The following is an 18,503-nucleotide window of genomic DNA, read 5'->3' as shown; positions in this document are numbered from 1 at the left end:
ATTACTCATCCCACATATTCAAAACCCAGCAGTTTATTTCCCCAAACGCTGTTCATGGTCCGCATTTAGCTTTTTTTCTTGTCTGTAGAGTCGGTGGAAGAGAATCTGAATCTTCCTCTGCTTTGACTGGCTATGGCCATCTTCAACCTGAAGCCCTGGAGTACTGAACAGAGACTGAGTCACTAGCCGCATTTCCACTGTCGAGCTTAAACCGGGCGTGCTAGTGGGTGCCAGGGCCAGTCGCATTTCCACTGTCACTTCCGGGGCTTGATCGTGCCTCATTGGGGCTTCCTCGGGGCCAACGGCCAGGGTTTTTTGGCCCGACGAAAACCTTGGGCCAAAGCGGGCCAGCTGTGGCTAGAGCAGGGGTTATGAACAAAGGTGGAGTTTCTCTGAGTCTGGAGAGCATCAGTGCTGCAGATCATTTCAGAAAGATAACAGCTATAACACCAGCATTTTAAAATAAGTTCAGCTCAAAACTCACTTTCAGTCAGCAGCGAGTGTTTGAAATAACTTGATCTGATGTGGATTATGATCACCACACAAGGCAGAAATATTTATAAGCGATGTAAAACACTGTGCACGCTAAACATTAACGTTACCATAGTAAACATGGTAAATGCAACCAGGAAAAATTATCATTCATTCTTAATGTGACGTATATAGGCTACTGTGGTTACAAATAAACAGAAACAAACTCAACTGAATAAGCAGGCTATTTTCATAAGCGTTTAAAAATAAATGAATAAAATATAAATACATTTATTATTGTGTGATTAATTTTGAGTCCTGATAAATTATTTAATTATGATCAATGTATCATTTATTCTATAGTAAAACATCGATGCTTTTGAATTTGAATATTTAACAAAGCATGCAAACAAACGGCCGCTGTTATCGTGTTCGTGTGTGATCGCGCATGTTCCAGTGACTTATTTCTTATTAGTTTTCTGATAACTTCTCTTTGTTGGTGAAATGATGGGGTTGCATGACATTGTTCATGAGAGGCATGTAAAGGGCATGTTTAAGTGAAGCGCAGCGGAGCTTCAGGCCTGATGGTGGAAACCCTGCACTATTCTGGCCTCGGTGCTAGTGGGCCGAGGCTATTAGCCCCACCTGGCCTGTTTTAAGCCCTGGCTCGCACTGGCCCGACAGTGGAAATGCGGCTACTGCTAGCTACAGCTGAGGTGGGTTGCTACTGAAGATCATCAAATGAATCTACGAGAAGATGGAAAATGAGGAGGCCAAGGCCAAACACCATCAGATGCTTTCAGATGATTACTTGCCCTCTGTAAAAAAATAAAAATAAAATAAAGGTTCAAAGAAGGGCTTTTTGCAGCGATGCCACAGAGGAACCATTTTTCTGGTTCTCCAAAGAACGTTTTGGTGAACAGCTCTTAAAAGAACAATTTTTTTGTATGATGGACATATTAATAATTTAAGGAAGCACAAAGAACCTTTTGTGGAATTGAAAGACTCCATGAATGATCTTAATCGAAGCATTGATGCCAATAAAGAACCTTTTAACACATAAGCTAAACATGTATTTAATAATTAATTCAAAACTAAGGTATGTAAGTGAGTAAAAAGTTTGATAACTTGCCCCAGTCTCCCCCTGTGTGCAGTTCTGCAATAACTCACACAACTTGACAGACAAAAGTATAAAGCTTTGTAATTCCACACTGCCTTGCATAACCTGAATGATACAAATCGAATCTCAAATCCTGACTGGTTACCTGGAGGTCAGAAAATACTGTAACACAAAGATACTCGTTACAGTGACTCAAAAGCTACTTCTCTCCCTCAGATGTGTGATGTACTGAGGTCATGCTGTGTATTTACTTTTGTGAGATTTTATTTAGTTTCAGACAGCTGTGTAAGGAACACAATCTTTTTCTTTCTTAAGGTGTTTCATTGCATTGCAAAAGTCAGTCTGGGTCATATAGCCCAAGATCAAGTTAACCAAGAATTATATATGAATCATACTGCACCATGAATGCATTCAAAATCTAATAAACACTGTTCTATTTTTTGTTTTCTAGAAACTCAGCTCTCTTTCTGTGATTTTAACAAGTCTAGGGATATAAAAATAACACCTATAATCTCTAACAGATGCAGTATAACCACACAGCACAGACCTGAGAATATACCAATTTTCCATTTTGCCTTTTGATGATGGAGAGTTGTCAGCTGGTACTTTATATAAGCAAGTGTACTCTAAGGTCTACCTTTCTTCTTGCACTGCATCATACAACTTTTTTTTGCTGTCATGACAATCAGCGTGTTTCTTTTTCTGTCAGCTGTGCATGATAATCAACACTGTTTTCAAGTGAGTGATACATAATTTACAGCGATTGGGATTAGTGAAAGTCTGAGTAAAATCACTCTGCAAACATTAAATGCGAGCAGAAAAAAAAGTACACAAATCAGCACGCTCTCTGGATGGCCTTAATCACATGCACTGTGAAATAAAATAAACATTTTTTATGAGGAAAGCAAAACAGCAGATGTGGTTGCCTGAATCGTACCATAAAACATACACAAAAAATATTTTACGTATATATATATATATATATATATATATATATATATATATATATATATATATATATATATATATATATATGCCCATAGGGAATGGACGACTACACTATCCTGCTTGTTACACTCACTGAAGAAAAACTCACTTTTGATTAAATATGCTTGTATTCTGGCTTCTTTCTCTCAGTTCTCATCAAAAGATTCAGGTTTTACAATTTAAGTACATGGCAAATAAAAATAAACATGCGTAATTATATGTTGTCACCCCTACCATTTATAAAATAAAGGTCTCCACTTCAGTAGTAAAGCATTGATGAATATTCTGGTGTACTTTTCCTGCACTCTTCGTGAAACCAGAGTACCAAGTGTCCACAGTTGACTTGCCAACTGAGCAGAGGAAATGTAGGGTTAATGAGTAGAAAACAATTATCCCATCGTAACGTTCCATTAAGCCCCGATCCTGACCTGGGGTAATGACGCATACCGAATCAGTCATGTTGACGGACACTATTCTGACATTGTCAGGTAAGGCAAAGTTTGTGCAGTGATGCCATACATAATCAAAAAGATGGAGACTACATATCTTGTGACGGCTCACAAAAGATACTCACTAAAAGGGCAACTGAAACACTTGATTAGTTATTTGTGTGTGAGGAGTGAGCATTCACAACAGGTTTTCAGAACCAGCTTAATTTAGCTAATGGTCTTTATGGTGCATTTTTCATTAAGCATATTTGGTATGTTGGTTTTATGAATAATATATTTCACACTACATTGATTAGGGGGGGGGGGGGGGGTTTAATAGAAGTGAAATTAGCTAGATGAGTTTGCAAGTAAATTGCACTTGTTTTGCTTTTAAAGCTTGAATGTAAAGTGATGTAAAGTCGCTTATAATCATCTGTTCATTTTCTGATTGCTCTGATTATGCATAGTTAACTTTGCATTTGCTTAGGAGACCAGACGATTAATAATACACACGCTTGGTCTTCCGCCAAGATTGCATTACTGAATCATAACGTTACTGTCATGACTGATACTGGGTATGTTTTTCTGCAGAAATACAACATTACAATATATATGATTGCCTGTACAAGATATATGAAATACTGAATATAATTTCTGATCTGCAGCCATTGTAAATACCTGCTATTTTTATCCTCAACATCATAAAATTAATAGCCAATGCTGGGTAGAGTCAACTCTTTCAACTCTTTCAACTCTTTTTAACACCACAACCACAATAAAATCAATGCAGACAAATGAAATATGCAACACTTTTTTTGTAAAAGATTACTTATACAAAGTAGTTAATTACTGATTACGAATTACATAATATAAATTGTAGTTAGTAAAGTAATCTATTGGATTACACATTTTAGGTAATGTATTCTATCTACTTTTTGATTACTTTTAGATTACATTTGACCTAATTTTCCATTTTTTTGTTATCAACATCATGAAGTGCATTAAGCATTGCATCAAGGTTTCCCAAACTGGGGTTTCCCAAACTGTCAAGGTTTCCCGTACTGGGGTTCCTGAAAGAACTGCAGGGGGTTTGTGAGGTGATGAAAAGCTAATAATCAATGCATTCACAAAAATGTCAAATTAAAATAATTCTGTGGATTTTATGTGTAATTATAGTCAGCTGCCTAGTGGCTGGAGTCAGCAGTTCCATAAAACTAAAAGACTTTCCAAAAGTATACAAGCGGTAAGATTTTTTAGAAGGGAAAATTTGAGAGAAAAATGAAGAATTAGGGTGAATCAATAAGTTATCAATAATTTACTGTCACTATGTAAACAAGATTTTACCCAGTACTGTGAAGACCCTAAAATGAAAATTCTGGCCATCATGTTGTTTTGAACTTTCTTTCTTCATTTGAACACAAAAGAGGAAGCATTTGAATGGTGCTGCTTTTTTCCATGCAAGGAAAGTCTGTGAACTGTGACTAGAGGTTGTGAAGCTCCAGAAACTACAAAAAGTAGGCAAAAAACTCATACACCTTCTGAAGCCATACGATAGCTTTGTGTGAGAAAACACTGAAACTTAAGTCATTACTCACTGAAAAGTTTCACATCTGCTGTAGTTCTCAAGAAATCTTGTTCATGGTTGCATATAAAATTAATAAAACATGGCACGTTAAATCTCCATTAGTGGTCTACAAAAGAAGGAAAGTCACAGAGGGTAAATAATGCCATAATTTCAAAGCACCTTTTCAATACCACCAACTACTTGAATGTAATTTCGGTCCTTATAGGCTTCTCAGCATAAGGTTCACCTTCTGTCTACAGAATCCTCAGCAGAAACAAGGACAGACAGTGCAGTCTGTCCTCCATTCCAAAGACAAAGAGTGTCTCTCAGAAGCCCTGTATGCAGCAGAGCGGAATGTGTACTGCTCTAACGAGCACAATGACAAACAAAGGGTGTGAACGATTAATCCACTTAGTTTTGCTGCGTGTGTGTTTCTATGATTACAAAGATGGGTCGAATTTAATTATCCAAGTGATTTTTCATGCACCACATGTGTACAAACACTTTTAGTTGTAAGCTGTTGAGCTAACACTTGAGATTAGGTCTGCAACTAGCAATTTCTTTTTTTCAATAATCAAGTAATCTCTTTTTAATATTCTAAATAAATTTTATTATGCTTTATGATTATTTAATTATTGTTTTTATTTTTATTTTATATTAAATTGACTTATGATATTTATTACATGCTAAATTCTCACTTATAAACCATGCTTAACAGTGTACACACACACACACATATATATATATATATCTATATCTATATATATATCTATATCTATATCTATATCTATATATATATATATATATATATATATATATATATATCAAATGGACCATTGACAATATCTATGGTCCATTTGAGAGATAGGTGGTAATAATGCACTTATAATTCTGCAATCTTTCTGTAAAGCAAGAAGAAGAAAATGTGTCATTCGCCGGCTGAAGAAGACGACGCAAATGCGCTCAGGACAGTTCAGACATTGCGGTGAATCAGAGGTAAAAATCGTTATAAAAAGAGTTCAGTTTCTTGCACAGACTGATTGTTTTGCATCTTTACTCATCAACGTATCGTCACAAGCTGCAAGGTTTAATTTGGTTTTGTTTATGTATGTTTTTTGACTATCAAAACCGAGATTCCTATTCACTTCCATTATATGACTGACAGACTGCAACGGTTTGAGTTAAACATCTTAGTTTGTGTTCTACTGAAGACACAAAGTCACTTACACCTTTGATGTCCTTGGGGCAGGGGCAGATCTACCGGGGTGGCATGGGCTGGCAAATGCCACCCTTAAAGAAAGCCTTGCCACCCCTTGCAAGGAATTAAAAGTTATGGCCAATTTGAAAATTTACGAGCGCGTATCTCCAATGTCCCACTGCAGTGAATGCAGGCAGCATGAGAAGACGACAGAGCGGCAATAGACTATATTTTAAATTTGTTTGTTTATGAGTGCGCGCGAAGCGGAGTAGCGAGGGAACCCGGAGTCGCGAGGAGACACAGAAGAGGCAAAAAAAATTGATTATCTGTCTATCAAGAAATTAAGCTATAATGATAGCACAGTGCTAGCATAGTTGTAATGTTGACTTTGAGATGATAAATATCAGGTTGAAGAACGTTATTTCGCTTACTTATGTTACAGTGGTGTAGTCTACTAAGTGATACGTTACCCACTTCAAAACTTTCACACTTTCATTTCAAAAATTCACCCCGTCTGTGTTTGCAAAGCGACATGGGATTGAATCGCGGAATTCAGTCACAAATGGAACTTGCTGTATAAAGCAGAACGTCACGGAATTAGGCCATTTTTTAATTAATAAATAAAAAGTAGGGCTGTACATTTAATCAAATCTCGATATGGACTAGTGTCTGTGAATATTAAAGGTCAAAGAGACTGCAATTGTTGTTCTACACGTCTCTGGGATCTATGTGTGCTCTACTACTACACACACACAGAAGCACGCGTGGTGTTTTTTAGCTCTTCACTACAGAGTACAACATTTGCACGCAAGCGTGCTATGAGAGGATTTCACCATTTCATTTGATAAAACTATCATCATTCATTCGTATCGTACACAGACATAAACTTTACGACAACCTGTCAAAAAAAAATTTCGGTATAACTTCAAGAAATTTCAACAGAAAGTTGAAGTTGTATTGCACAGTAGATTATGATATACTTCAAGTAGACCTAATAGCTAATAATAATAAAAGTATATTAAAAAACACAGAAACTCTGTCTACAACCCACCACCACAAATGTCTACAACCCACCAAAATAAAAGTTTGGTCTAACTCAAAGAAATTATGTAAGAAATTGCACAGTAAAATATACTTATTAAAAGATCTACTAAAACGTGCTTTTAAAGGAATATCAAACAAGTTTTCATAGATGTTTTAATATAAACTTGCCAAAAAAATAACACCATATTTTTCAAAAACAATTTCTAAAAGTACATTTGTATTTGTGCCTATTTTTATTAATTTATTATTATTGTCAGCTAATAAAACCTATGCTTCAGGGACCATATTCATATAACATCATGCTAAATGTAGCTCTTGACTGGTTGAGTTAGATGGTGATTAACAATAAACAGTTGAAAATCAGTTGAGTCCCCCCAGCTGTAAATGTCATTGGGTATTAAAGTCTTGTGTTTCTTATAATAAATTGACATGTTGATAACACTTAATCTTTCAGAATGCTCTCAATTACATGTCGATGCATACTGTATGCATTAGTGAAAAACAAAGTTTAAAATGTGACACTGGTGTAAATGGTGTAAATCCTGCTGAATATGAAGAAGTGTTTTTTTAATGTTTCTTATTTTGTATATACAGTCAGTCAAAAAAAAAAAGTTTGCCTCCCCTCTCACACATCTGCCACTCATCACCTGTGTCTTAACATTAATGCCTTTCCTGTGATAATGCCCCTTACTTCTATCACACTTCTATCTCCTATTAAGTGAGATCACATTGTATGGTCACTTATTCCTTATAAGAACTGTTTCAAATGCAAGACATTGATTGCATGAGATTAAGTTTGTAAATGGCATCCTGTGCCCTTTTGTAGTGTGTACATATACTATTTATCATCAAACAGTGATAACAGTGACTAAATTTCAGTATACATATGTCTGCCTTATGTTGCCACCCCTCACAAATTCCTGCCCCCTTCTCGCCACCCCATCAATATTTTACTAGATCCGCCTCTGCCTTGGGGTAAGCAGATAAACATCAAATTTTCATTTTTGGGTAAAGTATCCCTTTAAGAACACTTTTATAGTTTAAGTCATGCAACAAAATACCCACAAATCACAGAAAATGTCTCTAGGTTACGAATGTAACCCTAGTTCCTCGAAGGAATGAGACGCTGCGTCAAGCGCTTTGGGGAAACGCCTTTGGCAAGATCAACTCTGAATATTGTGTGCAATCTGTTCAATGGAAGGGCATGACGTCACGGGCGGGGTGACGTAGCGACCAGGAAGCTATAAAGGCACCTGCCACGCAGCTGACTTCAGCTTTGAGTAGGGAAGCAAGCGCTAGCAGGGGTGCCGGGAGTATGGCTCTGCGACGCAGCGTCTCGTTCCTTCGAGGAACTAGGGTTACATTCGTAACCTAGAGACGTTCCTCTTCAGGAACTCGAGCTGCGTCAAGCGCTTTGGGGAACGATGTGCCAACGCTGCCAGACTACCAATCCCCTGCCTAGTGTGTATCCGAAGAGCACAGCTAAGGCAAGAGGACAGAAGAGCCAGGAGTGGCTCGCATATCGAGATTGTAAAATCTGGCAAATGTAGAGGGAGTGGACCATCCAGCAGCGTTGCAGATGTCCAAGAGGGACACACCTGCTAGAAAGGCCTTAGAGGCAGCCATACCCCGAGTAGAGTGAGCCTTGGCTCCCAAAGAAAGGGGAAGACCAGAGGACTCATAGGAGACGTTGATAGCCTCGACTATCCAATGACAAAGGGTCTGCTTAGAGGCAGGGGAACCCTTCTTAGGAGGACCGTAGCAAACAAGCAATTGGTCAGTTTTTCTCCACAGGGCAGCTCTGTGGACGTATGCGTCCAGTCCTCAAACTGGACACATACAATTTAGCTTCTCCTGGTCTGGCTCCCGAAAGGGAGGAGGGCAGAAGGCCTGCAGTACTATGGGTTGTGGCGTAACAGAGGGAACTTTAGGAACGTAACCCGCTCGAGGGTATAAAAATGCTTTGACCATACCAGGGGCAAAGTCTAAGTAGGTAGGGGCCACCGAGGGGGCCTGAAGGTCTCCAACTCTCTTTAGAGAAATAATAACCAGTAATAGTCATGAATTGGCTCAAATGGAGCTTTACAAAGAGCCTCTAACACCACAACCAAGTCCCAGGGGGAACATGGGACCGTACTGGAGGTCTCAGCCTCAGCGCACCGTGGAGGAAACGTGTAACTAGGTGGTGTACCCACTGACTGACCGTTGAAAGGGACTTGGTAAGCAGCTATGGCCGCCACGTACACCTTTATGGTGGAGTGAGTTAACCCCGCAGAGAGCCTAGCTTGGAGAAACTCCAGAACTGTACCAACTGGGCAGTTAACAGGGTCAAAGAGAGAAACAGAGGGGATATTGCGATATCTCTTGAGTCGCAAAGAGGTCCAAAAACTCTCCATATCTACTTCACCACCTCGGGGTGAAGCCCCCCTGGGCCTCGGCCCCTGTCTCGACAGTATGGCTGCTCCCACAGTCAATCTCCCAGGAATATACACTGCTCCGAACGAGAGGAGTTTGTCCTGGGACCACAGAAGGATCTGGTGTGCCAGCTTGTACAAGGGGCACGATTGCAGATCTTTCTGGTGACTGATATAAGAGACCACCGATGTGTTGTCGGTGCGCACCAACACATGACGGCCTCTCAGGTCTGGGAGGAAATATTTCAATGCTCGATGCACAGCTAGCATCTCTAGACAACTGGTATGCCATGTCAGATGGCGACCGCTCCACAGACCACGGGCAGGGTGGACAGGGTGGCACCCCAACCGGTGAGGGACGCGTCTGTCGCTAGCGTTACACGGCGACCAAGAGCTCCCAGCACCGGGCTCTGATTCAAGAACCAAGGTTTCTTTCACATGTCTAAGGCACGAAGGCATCGCCGCGTGACCTTGATAGTTCATAATGGATTCCCCCTCGGGAAAAATCCCTTGGTCTTGAGCCACCATTGTAGGGGTCTCATGTGCAAGAGGCCAAAAGGTATCCATTGAACGCAGCTGCCATAAGCCCTAACAGTCTCTGAAACTGCTTGACAGTGAGTAACTGTCCTTCTCTGACTCTCTTGACTGAGGTAAGGATTGGCTCGATCCGAGCAGGAGACAAATGTGCCTGCATCGTGGTCGAATCCCACACTACACCTAGATAGGTGGTTCTCTGAACTGGAGAAAGTACACTCTTCTTGGCGTTCAGTCTCAGACCCAGCTCCCCCATATGTGCGAGAACGACATCTCGATGTCGAACCGCCATTTGCTCTGATTGAGCTTAAATCAACCAATCGTCGATATAGTTTAGAAATGCGGATGCCCTGCATACGGAGGGATACCAGAGCCGCATCTACACATTTCGTGAACGTGCGCCGTGAGAGTGCAAGGCCAAAGGGAAGTACTCGATATTGGTAGGCTTTGCCCCCGAAAGCGAACCTCAGAAACATCCTGTGTTATGGAAGGATGGATATATGGAAGTTTGCATCTTTGAGATCTATTGTGACAAGCAGTCCTCAGATCTGATTTGAGCTACAACCTGTTTGACAGTGAGCATTTTGAACTTCAGTGACATTACTGAGAGGTTTAGATAACTTAAGTCTAAGATCGGATGCAACCCCCCATCCTTCTTTGGAACCATGAAATACCGTCTGTAAAACCCGGACTCCCTGTCTAGAGGAGGGACCACCTCGATGGCCGCCTTCCTTAATAGGGTATTCACTTCTTGTTCCATCACCAGAGCCTGCTGGGGGCCGACTACTGTCGGTGTAACCCCATTGAATGTCGGCGGTGGATGGCCGACGACAGCCTCTTTCTATTGTGTGCAGGACCCATTGGGATACATTTGGCAGTTGTTTCCACGCTGCTAACTAATGTACTAAGGGAATCAGTCTCTCGAGACTGACCTCTGGTGTAAGAGGCCCCCAAAGGGGCGGCAAGCGTCTTAGCCCCGCTACGTTCACGGGCAGAAATAACTGAGAGCAGTGCTCGCTGGAAGCTGCTGCGCCCTGAAACTCTGGCAGGGTTGGCAGACCCACCTCCCGAGGGCCCTGAGGTGAGACGGGCTCCGTGTAATGAGGTGGACTCCGCTCTACCCCAGTAGGGGCCGCCCTCTGTAGTCGTGACCAAATGTGTCATGACTTCTTGGCTGTGGACCTCCCAGCCTGAAGTACGGCTCCATCTGATTCGGATTAGGCTGGGAAGTCACTGGCCCAGAGCGTTGCTTCAGCCTCTGGTGCCGAAGCGGGGGAACACAGGCAGCAACACTCTGTTTGTACATGGAGGGGGCTGCTCCCGCCCAGCAGTCCCTCCAGTACATCTAACTTCACGAGTTAAATAACTGTCATTATATTCCTCAGAAATTAATGCAATCAAACAATCAGACAAGTAAACACGGTCTGGATAGTGAAACAATACACATTGAAGTGATATATTGAACTTCTCGAAGTTAGATAACGGTCATTAGATTCCTCAGAATTTAATGCAATCCAACAATCAGACAAGTAAACACGGTCTAGATTGTGATAAAGTACACATTGAAGTGATATATTGACTTCTCAAAGTGATTATATTCCTCAGAATTTAAAGCAATCAAACAATCAGACAAGTAAACACGGTCTGGATTGTGAACAATACACATTGAAGTGATATATTAACTTCTCAAAGTCATTAAATTTCTCAATTTAATGTAGTCAAACATTCAGACAAGTAAACACGGTCTAGATTGTGATAAAGTACACATTGAAGTGATAGAACTAACTCTTATTAAATGGAGTTTAAATAACCAGACAAGCGGATGTAACAACCAGCAAAAAGCGAAAATGATGTAATACACGCGTTGCCTCGACAGCGCCCGAATAGCTTAGTCACACAAACAATATTAATCCCCTCGGAGATTAAATAGCTGCTCATTAACGCTGCCCGTATAATGCTAGGCATAACACTGTTTATTGTATACTGGTGCTTATGCAACTTTATGTTTGTGCAACTACAAGCTCGCCGACGCCCTCCGTGTCAATCTCCTCGTAGAAAGAAAGGCGGAGCGTCAAGCCCGATACTCGGGGGGAAGAACTGAAGCTGGGGCTTCTGAACCCGGGAATCGGGCAGATCTGATGGGTAAGGTATAAGGACGTGCCCGTCTCCATTCCCTCCATCAGATCGATCTGCGAACCCAACGAATGCCGGCGCCGCTCCGCCTCAGAGAAAGCGGGACCTGTATCGCGAGGAACGCTGGCGAAGGCTCCCTCCTCAAAGAGAGCCCTCCGGGATCGAAGCGTCCGCATCGGCTGGGCAGTCGGCTCGACTCAGCGTGCTTCGATCCCAGGCAAACCACGCATAGGCTACACTTCATAGACTTTGTGTATCCCCACCCGTGATGTAGCGTGGGCAGGGAGGAACACACAATCTATAGCGCGATCTGGAATCGCCCTTCAAATGTCGTGTCTTTGCTTTGCTCTTTGGCATTATGTTGTTCATAGGGACAGACAACAATAAATAAGACTCACAAGACAGACTTTAGACATGCACACACAGAGCGCTTGCTGAATGACACGAAGCTGAAGTCAGCTGCGTGGCAGGTGCCTTTATAGCTTCCTGGTCGCTACGTCACCCCGCCCTTGACGTCACTCCCTTCCATTGAACAGATTGCACACAATATTCAGAGTTGATCTTGCCAAAGGCGTTTCCCCAAAGCACTTGACGCAGCTCGAGTTCCTGAAGAGGAACAGTCTATCTTCTATTGCCAGCCTCTGAAGTCCACTCTGAGTCAGTGCATTTTTAGCACACTGGCAGTCCATATCTTGGCTTGCCTGTGACATTGTAGAGTGAGAAAATGTTTGTGTGTGTGTGAGGAAGTTTAGGGGGGCGGGGGGTGCAGTCTGCTAGGGCCTTTGGGCGACATATCGCCATCTGGGAGGTACGACCCTGGAACTGTGAGGTTTCCGTGGAAACTGGCTGTAATAGAATCATGGCTGGGGTGCAGCAGAGGGCAGAAAGTGTAAGAAAATGGGTAGAGTCAGAGAGCAAGCGACATAGAGAGCAAGAGACGGGGTAGCTGTCAAGTGTTTGGAGCAGCAGGATTAAACCTGGCAAGTAGGGAAGCACATTCAAGGTCAACTAAGAGACAGCAAAGAAAAAAAAAAGTGAAAAGCATAAGCTACGGTAAGTATGGTATTTAAAATGTACATTCACTGTGGGCTGGTTTGCTCACAATGATATTTATGGACTTCCGTTGACTTATGAGAGAAGTGTTATTGTGTTAAATGTATTCCTCCTTAACACATCGCTCACGATGAGACAAATGAATAGTTCACCCAAAAATGAAAATCCTGGCATTATTTGCTTCTCTTATGAACATTCCAAACACCGCTAGAACAGAAGTCAATATTTACATACAGTGAATAACGATCACTTTGTATCATATGGCTTCATACAAACATATAGCACATGACTCATACAAACTGCTTTTATTAGACTTTTAGGTTGCTTTTGTGTCTTTTTACAACTAATATCCTTGCATTTCATTCTTTATAACTCTTCTTTATAAATTCTTTTATAAATAATAATTATTTAAAGTCCACTTTTTGTATTTTACAGAAGAAAAAAAAGAGGTTTGAAACACATTTTTTGGGCTAACTACTAATTCATTGCAATTAATGGTGAATGTTTATACACCAGTATTTGAATATTTGAGTAAATTGTCATTATAAAAAGTAATTTATTTTAAAATGAAAATGTGTCACCAAAATGTAGGCATCCATCTATATGTATATAGTTAGGTCCAATTAAACAAAACTATCAAGGAACTCCAGTGGAATTGTAATATCCATCCCTAATGGAGAGTTCAAAAGACCGAAAAAGTGAGAGATGCGAATAAAGAGCAAGATAAGTAGGTGCAACTTTGTTACATGGAGAGGCTAGTGGATACTATATATATATATATATATATATATATATATATAAATATCAGATATTTTCACACTAGACTTTTCACATCAGCTAATGACTCAGGTGTGTTTGAGACTAGCTGTCCGCAATAAACCTACACTTCATAAAATTCCCTACAAGACAAGACTGTAGCAGTACACAAGGGAAATGTTACATGGTAATGCAGCTCGTGATATCATTTTGGCTCATAATTCTTTATTGTCTAGTGTGCAGTCACTTCACAAGAACAGTAGATGGTGTAGCAGTAGAAAGACATTGCTGCTTATCTCATTTAGTTTTAGGCAGCCAATCTGCCTTAGGCTTTATAGCTAACAATAGATGTCATGTTGCGCCCTAGGGATGGTGATTCTTCAAGGGAAATGAAAACAACCAAACACACACTAGACTGTATTAGGTTTTCAGTGCTTTCATTAACAACAAATGGTTGTTATAATTGATGATCGGCCACTGGACACAGACTGTGTAATGCATTTCAAACAACAGCAATTTCAGACCAGCTAGTTTGTCATAGGAAATAAATTTAGTAATTGTGGCATCCTGACTACAAAAGTCAGATGAGTAATCAATGTTGGGCAGTAGGTGATGAAACAATGAGAACACTCAGATGTTGGTCAGTTTCAAAGTGGTCTAGAGTCAGTAAAAGGGAAGCTATTAAAACCACTGAAGGTATGTGAGGGAATATCATGACATCATAATATACCACAAATCTGCTTTTCTCTACTGCAATACAAGGTCCTGGGAGTTTTTTTTATTTGTATTTTTTATAGGTGTTAAGGTCAAATCAACTTTTGCATGCAATCTCATGTTTACGTGTGTGTGTGTGTGTGTGTGTGTGTGTTGACTTACAAACTCTGCCGCAGCTCTGCTGTGTCTCTGGATGTTCCCAGCGATTGAAGGTTCTTCTCAAGTGTTACCACTAAAAAAAACGGACAGAAACTTCTGTTTTAAATGTGTCACTTTCACCTCACGACTCATACCTTATGCCATCCAAGTTCTGAATATTTGGAGGCTTTTTAAACTCACCGTTAGCATTGATCTGAAAGATGTTAGAGGAGGTTTCCTGGAACACATCTTGCAGCTCTGAGGGACTGACTTGCGTAGCTGTAGAAGGAAAAAAAGTATTTACCTACTGACAAAATGTTAAATTGTAAGCACAGCCTTTAAAAATTATGTTTGGTAATTTATTGGATGTTAAAATAGTATCCCATCCAATTTATTCAAAACTAGTGATAAAACAAATAGTTCAAACTCAAATCTTTATACATATATATTTATATATATTTTATTTTATTATTATTTTTTTTTATAAATTAGTGAGCAAAATATTTACTTCTTTCATAAACATAAGAAATCATGACATTTTACAAACCACTCATTTTTGGTAGAATATTTATGCATTTATTCATTGAATTATTATAAATAGGATAAATAACTGCAATTAATTATAAATGTATTTATTCATTTTAATATACACAGTACATCATTTATTGTTATTTATTAAAGCAATAGCCCACTTGAGGCCATGCGTTTAGGCTTTAGGAAACTATCATTACAATTACACACTGCTTTTACTAAGATTATGCATATAGTTTCTCTTTATTTAACTGGCACATCCTATTTATGAGGGTCTCCATATTTCTGCTAAGTGAATCCAAACAAAGCAAAATTCTAAATGCACCAGGTTTCTGGGCAGCAGCTAGACCTAAACAGATTGAGCCGTGAGCCACCCAAATGGGTGTGTGGGCACAGTCATTTTCTTCATCAAAAGCATGTATCATGCACACCCTTATAGGAACAGGTAATCATCAAGAGCTCTTAATAAAAATTCACTGCACAACCTCTGTATCAAAGTACAACCCACTGGTCCTTTGCAAATGCACACAAATATGTAGTCTCTCAGCTTTTGTCTACCTGTGCACTCAAAATGACTGTAATTGACTTGCTGTTTTTCACAAATCTTTATCTGTGCTCTAATGCACTCACTTTTGAGAGGGTAAAATCACAGGCAATCATGTGCGCAAAAGCATATTCTACTCTAAGAGAGGTTTTGGATTTGGTACAGAAGACACAGGTAAAGACAGAAAGGAGGAGGAAAAGGGAAGAGCAGCAAATATTCCTGTCCATGATTCTTGTTGGTCCAATGAAGCATGTATGCGGCTCCCAAAATAACTCAAAGATTTTTTTTTTTTGTACAAATAAAGGAGAAACCCTTCAGGAAGAAAAAAGAACTCATGAATGCTACTCAGGAGTATGCTAGAGGGACTCAAAACCCCTATTTATTGCTAAAATCATGCTTTGATTTTTATTAAAGCAGAATGTTGACAGCTTCATGGCATCACACTGAGAATTTTTTTTTTTTTTTTTTTTTAGCATTACATCACTTGCTCACCAATGGATTCTCTACAGTGAATGGGTGCCATGAGAATGAGAGTCCAAACCGCTGATAAAAACTTATAATCAACAAGTAACCCATACGATTCCACTCCATCACCTTATGAAATGAAAAGCTGCATTTGTAATCAACAAATCCAACATTAAGGTGCTTTGACTTCAAACCATCAATTCTGGTTTAAATAACCCATAACAATGCTTCCTCAAGTAAAAAAAAAAGTCCATTTACTGTCCTCTCGCTTCAAAATCTACTAGTTGGGCTGTTTTCACTTGTAAATGGTGCTTGTTCTGTGCATATGTCTCTCCTGATTCACATGAGACGAGTTTTTGGAGTAAAACATGTAATTATGGATTTTTTTTTTTAACAGACTTCAGAAGATGTTAATTGATGTACTGGAATCATGTGGATTACTTGCAGTTTATTGTGATGTTTTAATCAGCTGTTTGAACTCTCATTCTGATGGCACCCATTCTCTTCAGAGGATCCATTGGTGAGAAAGTGATGTAATGCAAAATTTCTCCAAACCTGTTCTTATGAAGAAATCATCTACATCATGGATTGCCTGAGGGTCATTTTTAAGCAAATTTTAATTTTGGCTGAACTTTAACGATGTTTCATCGTGAATAAAAGCCTCAGTATAGGACACATTGTTGACTGTAACTATGGGCTGACTTGTATAGGCAATATCAATAAATATTGATCATCCCTGAAATGTTTTCAGTGCTAAGACATGATAAATGACATTAATTATATGTTAAAGAACAAGAAAATACAGAATTCTTGACATTTCACATGGGATAGTTCAGCAGATTAAAAAAAAAAAAAAAATAGGTGTGAGTTTTACATGACAGCGAGAAGTGTATGACATTATCTAATTGAGTGCTTCCAGACCAGACGTGTTTATGTATGTGTGTGTGTACTACAAACGTGATAAGCTTTTCTCAGTGGATCATTTTTCAGGGAAACAACCTTTTGTGCCCTTACTGTTATCGCCACTGGCCTCCAGCTATGCACACACCTCTCATTCTCTCTCCTCCATCATCGTGATAGATGGATGTTCCATATTCATTCACTCTGAATTGAGCAGTATCCCTATATATATACAGTAGAAGGAGGAACCACAAGGGCACTACTTCCTGTGCACATGTGAGAAGACCCCGCAGGATTATCTCTCACCCTTTTATAAGACCTAGATTCAGCTAAACTCACAAACACGCGCACACACACACACACACACACACACACACACACACACACACACACACACACAAAGTGTTGGGAAACTGCCATTTTTCCTGTCGCCTATGGTGCTATTTGTCTATTTGTTATTTGCTTAGTGTCTGTGCCACACTCAAAAATCAGTCTAAACTGAAACTAGAATATTTTGGAATTTAAATATAATTTATTTTCATGTGTACCGTAATAAGTGGAGAATATTGTAAGAACACAAAGTGATTACTAAAGTAACCCATTCATTTCTGTGTGGAAAATTAAGAAATTAAAACAAGAAATATTTTTAAAAAAAAGTATACTGACCTCTTTTAAACTTCAGTACAAAGCAAAGAAAACAATAATAATTTTAGTATATAAAAAATTATCTTAAGAATGAATAGTTATCACACACTGGCTTTTGGCTGACTGCAATAAAAATATATTTAATAAAGACTTCACTAGCAACTGTTTGTTGTTCAATTGCTATTGCAAAAGACTATTGACAAATAGGTTTTAAGCTTAATTTCTGCTGTATTCAGCACTTGTAGCTATGCTTGTGCTACACAACACACAGGACAGGTACTAAAGAAGTTCTCTGTATTTCTCAATTTAAATTTTATTTTAACTTCATACATATACTTTGTAAGCTTGAAAAACTCCCTTAGACTTAATTAGAATGTACATTCAAAATGTAACCACGATACTGCAACAACAATATGTTACATAATTGTGATTCGTGTTCATTCATTTATTTGTAGTTATTTATTTATTTGTTTATTTATTTATTTGCATTATAAATAGTATACACCCAACACAAAGCAAAACAAAACAAAAGTGTCGTGAAAAAGATTCTATGATGTAATTTAAAATAAAAAAAGCAAGTCCTAAAACCTGAGGCAAGCTTATATTAAAACTTTGAAGATGATAATTTCTTCTGGAAATGGGAAATCTACTTATCTATAATATCTATATGTTTCATTACTTTTATTAAATCATATACTTGTTAGATCTTTTATGAATCAGCTAAACTTTGAAGATGAATTAAAAACAGGACAGAATGTCAGACAGATAGATATATAAATCTACAGATAATTCTATCTATAAGGCTGGCGCAACAAATAATGTCCATTTTCCATTCTTTTTATATTAAAACATAATAAATAAATA

The 18,503-nt window shown here is 39.2% G+C and overlaps 1 protein-coding gene across 2 annotated transcripts in view; it reads right to left on the bottom strand.

Moving 5' to 3' along the window:
• LOC132103270 (t-SNARE domain-containing protein 1-like) overlaps positions 1-18,503 on the bottom strand; it is a 124,724-nt gene that overhangs the window by 71,210 nt on the left and 35,011 nt on the right. For both annotated transcript variants that reach the window (XM_059508232.1, XM_059508233.1), the window contains exons 3-4: positions 14,756-14,833; positions 14,579-14,648 (exon numbers count right to left, since the gene is read on the bottom strand). In XM_059508232.1, the coding sequence (XP_059364215.1) occupies positions 14,579-14,648; positions 14,756-14,833 (148 nt within the window). The remainder of the gene's footprint in view (positions 1-14,578; positions 14,649-14,755; positions 14,834-18,503) is intronic.

The sequence above is a fragment of the Carassius carassius genome, chromosome 24, assembly GCF_963082965.1.
Source record: "Carassius carassius chromosome 24, fCarCar2.1, whole genome shotgun sequence".
Lineage (NCBI taxonomy): Eukaryota > Metazoa > Chordata > Actinopteri > Cypriniformes > Cyprinidae > Carassius > Carassius carassius.
This window is presented reverse-complemented; position numbering and strand designations above follow the sequence as displayed.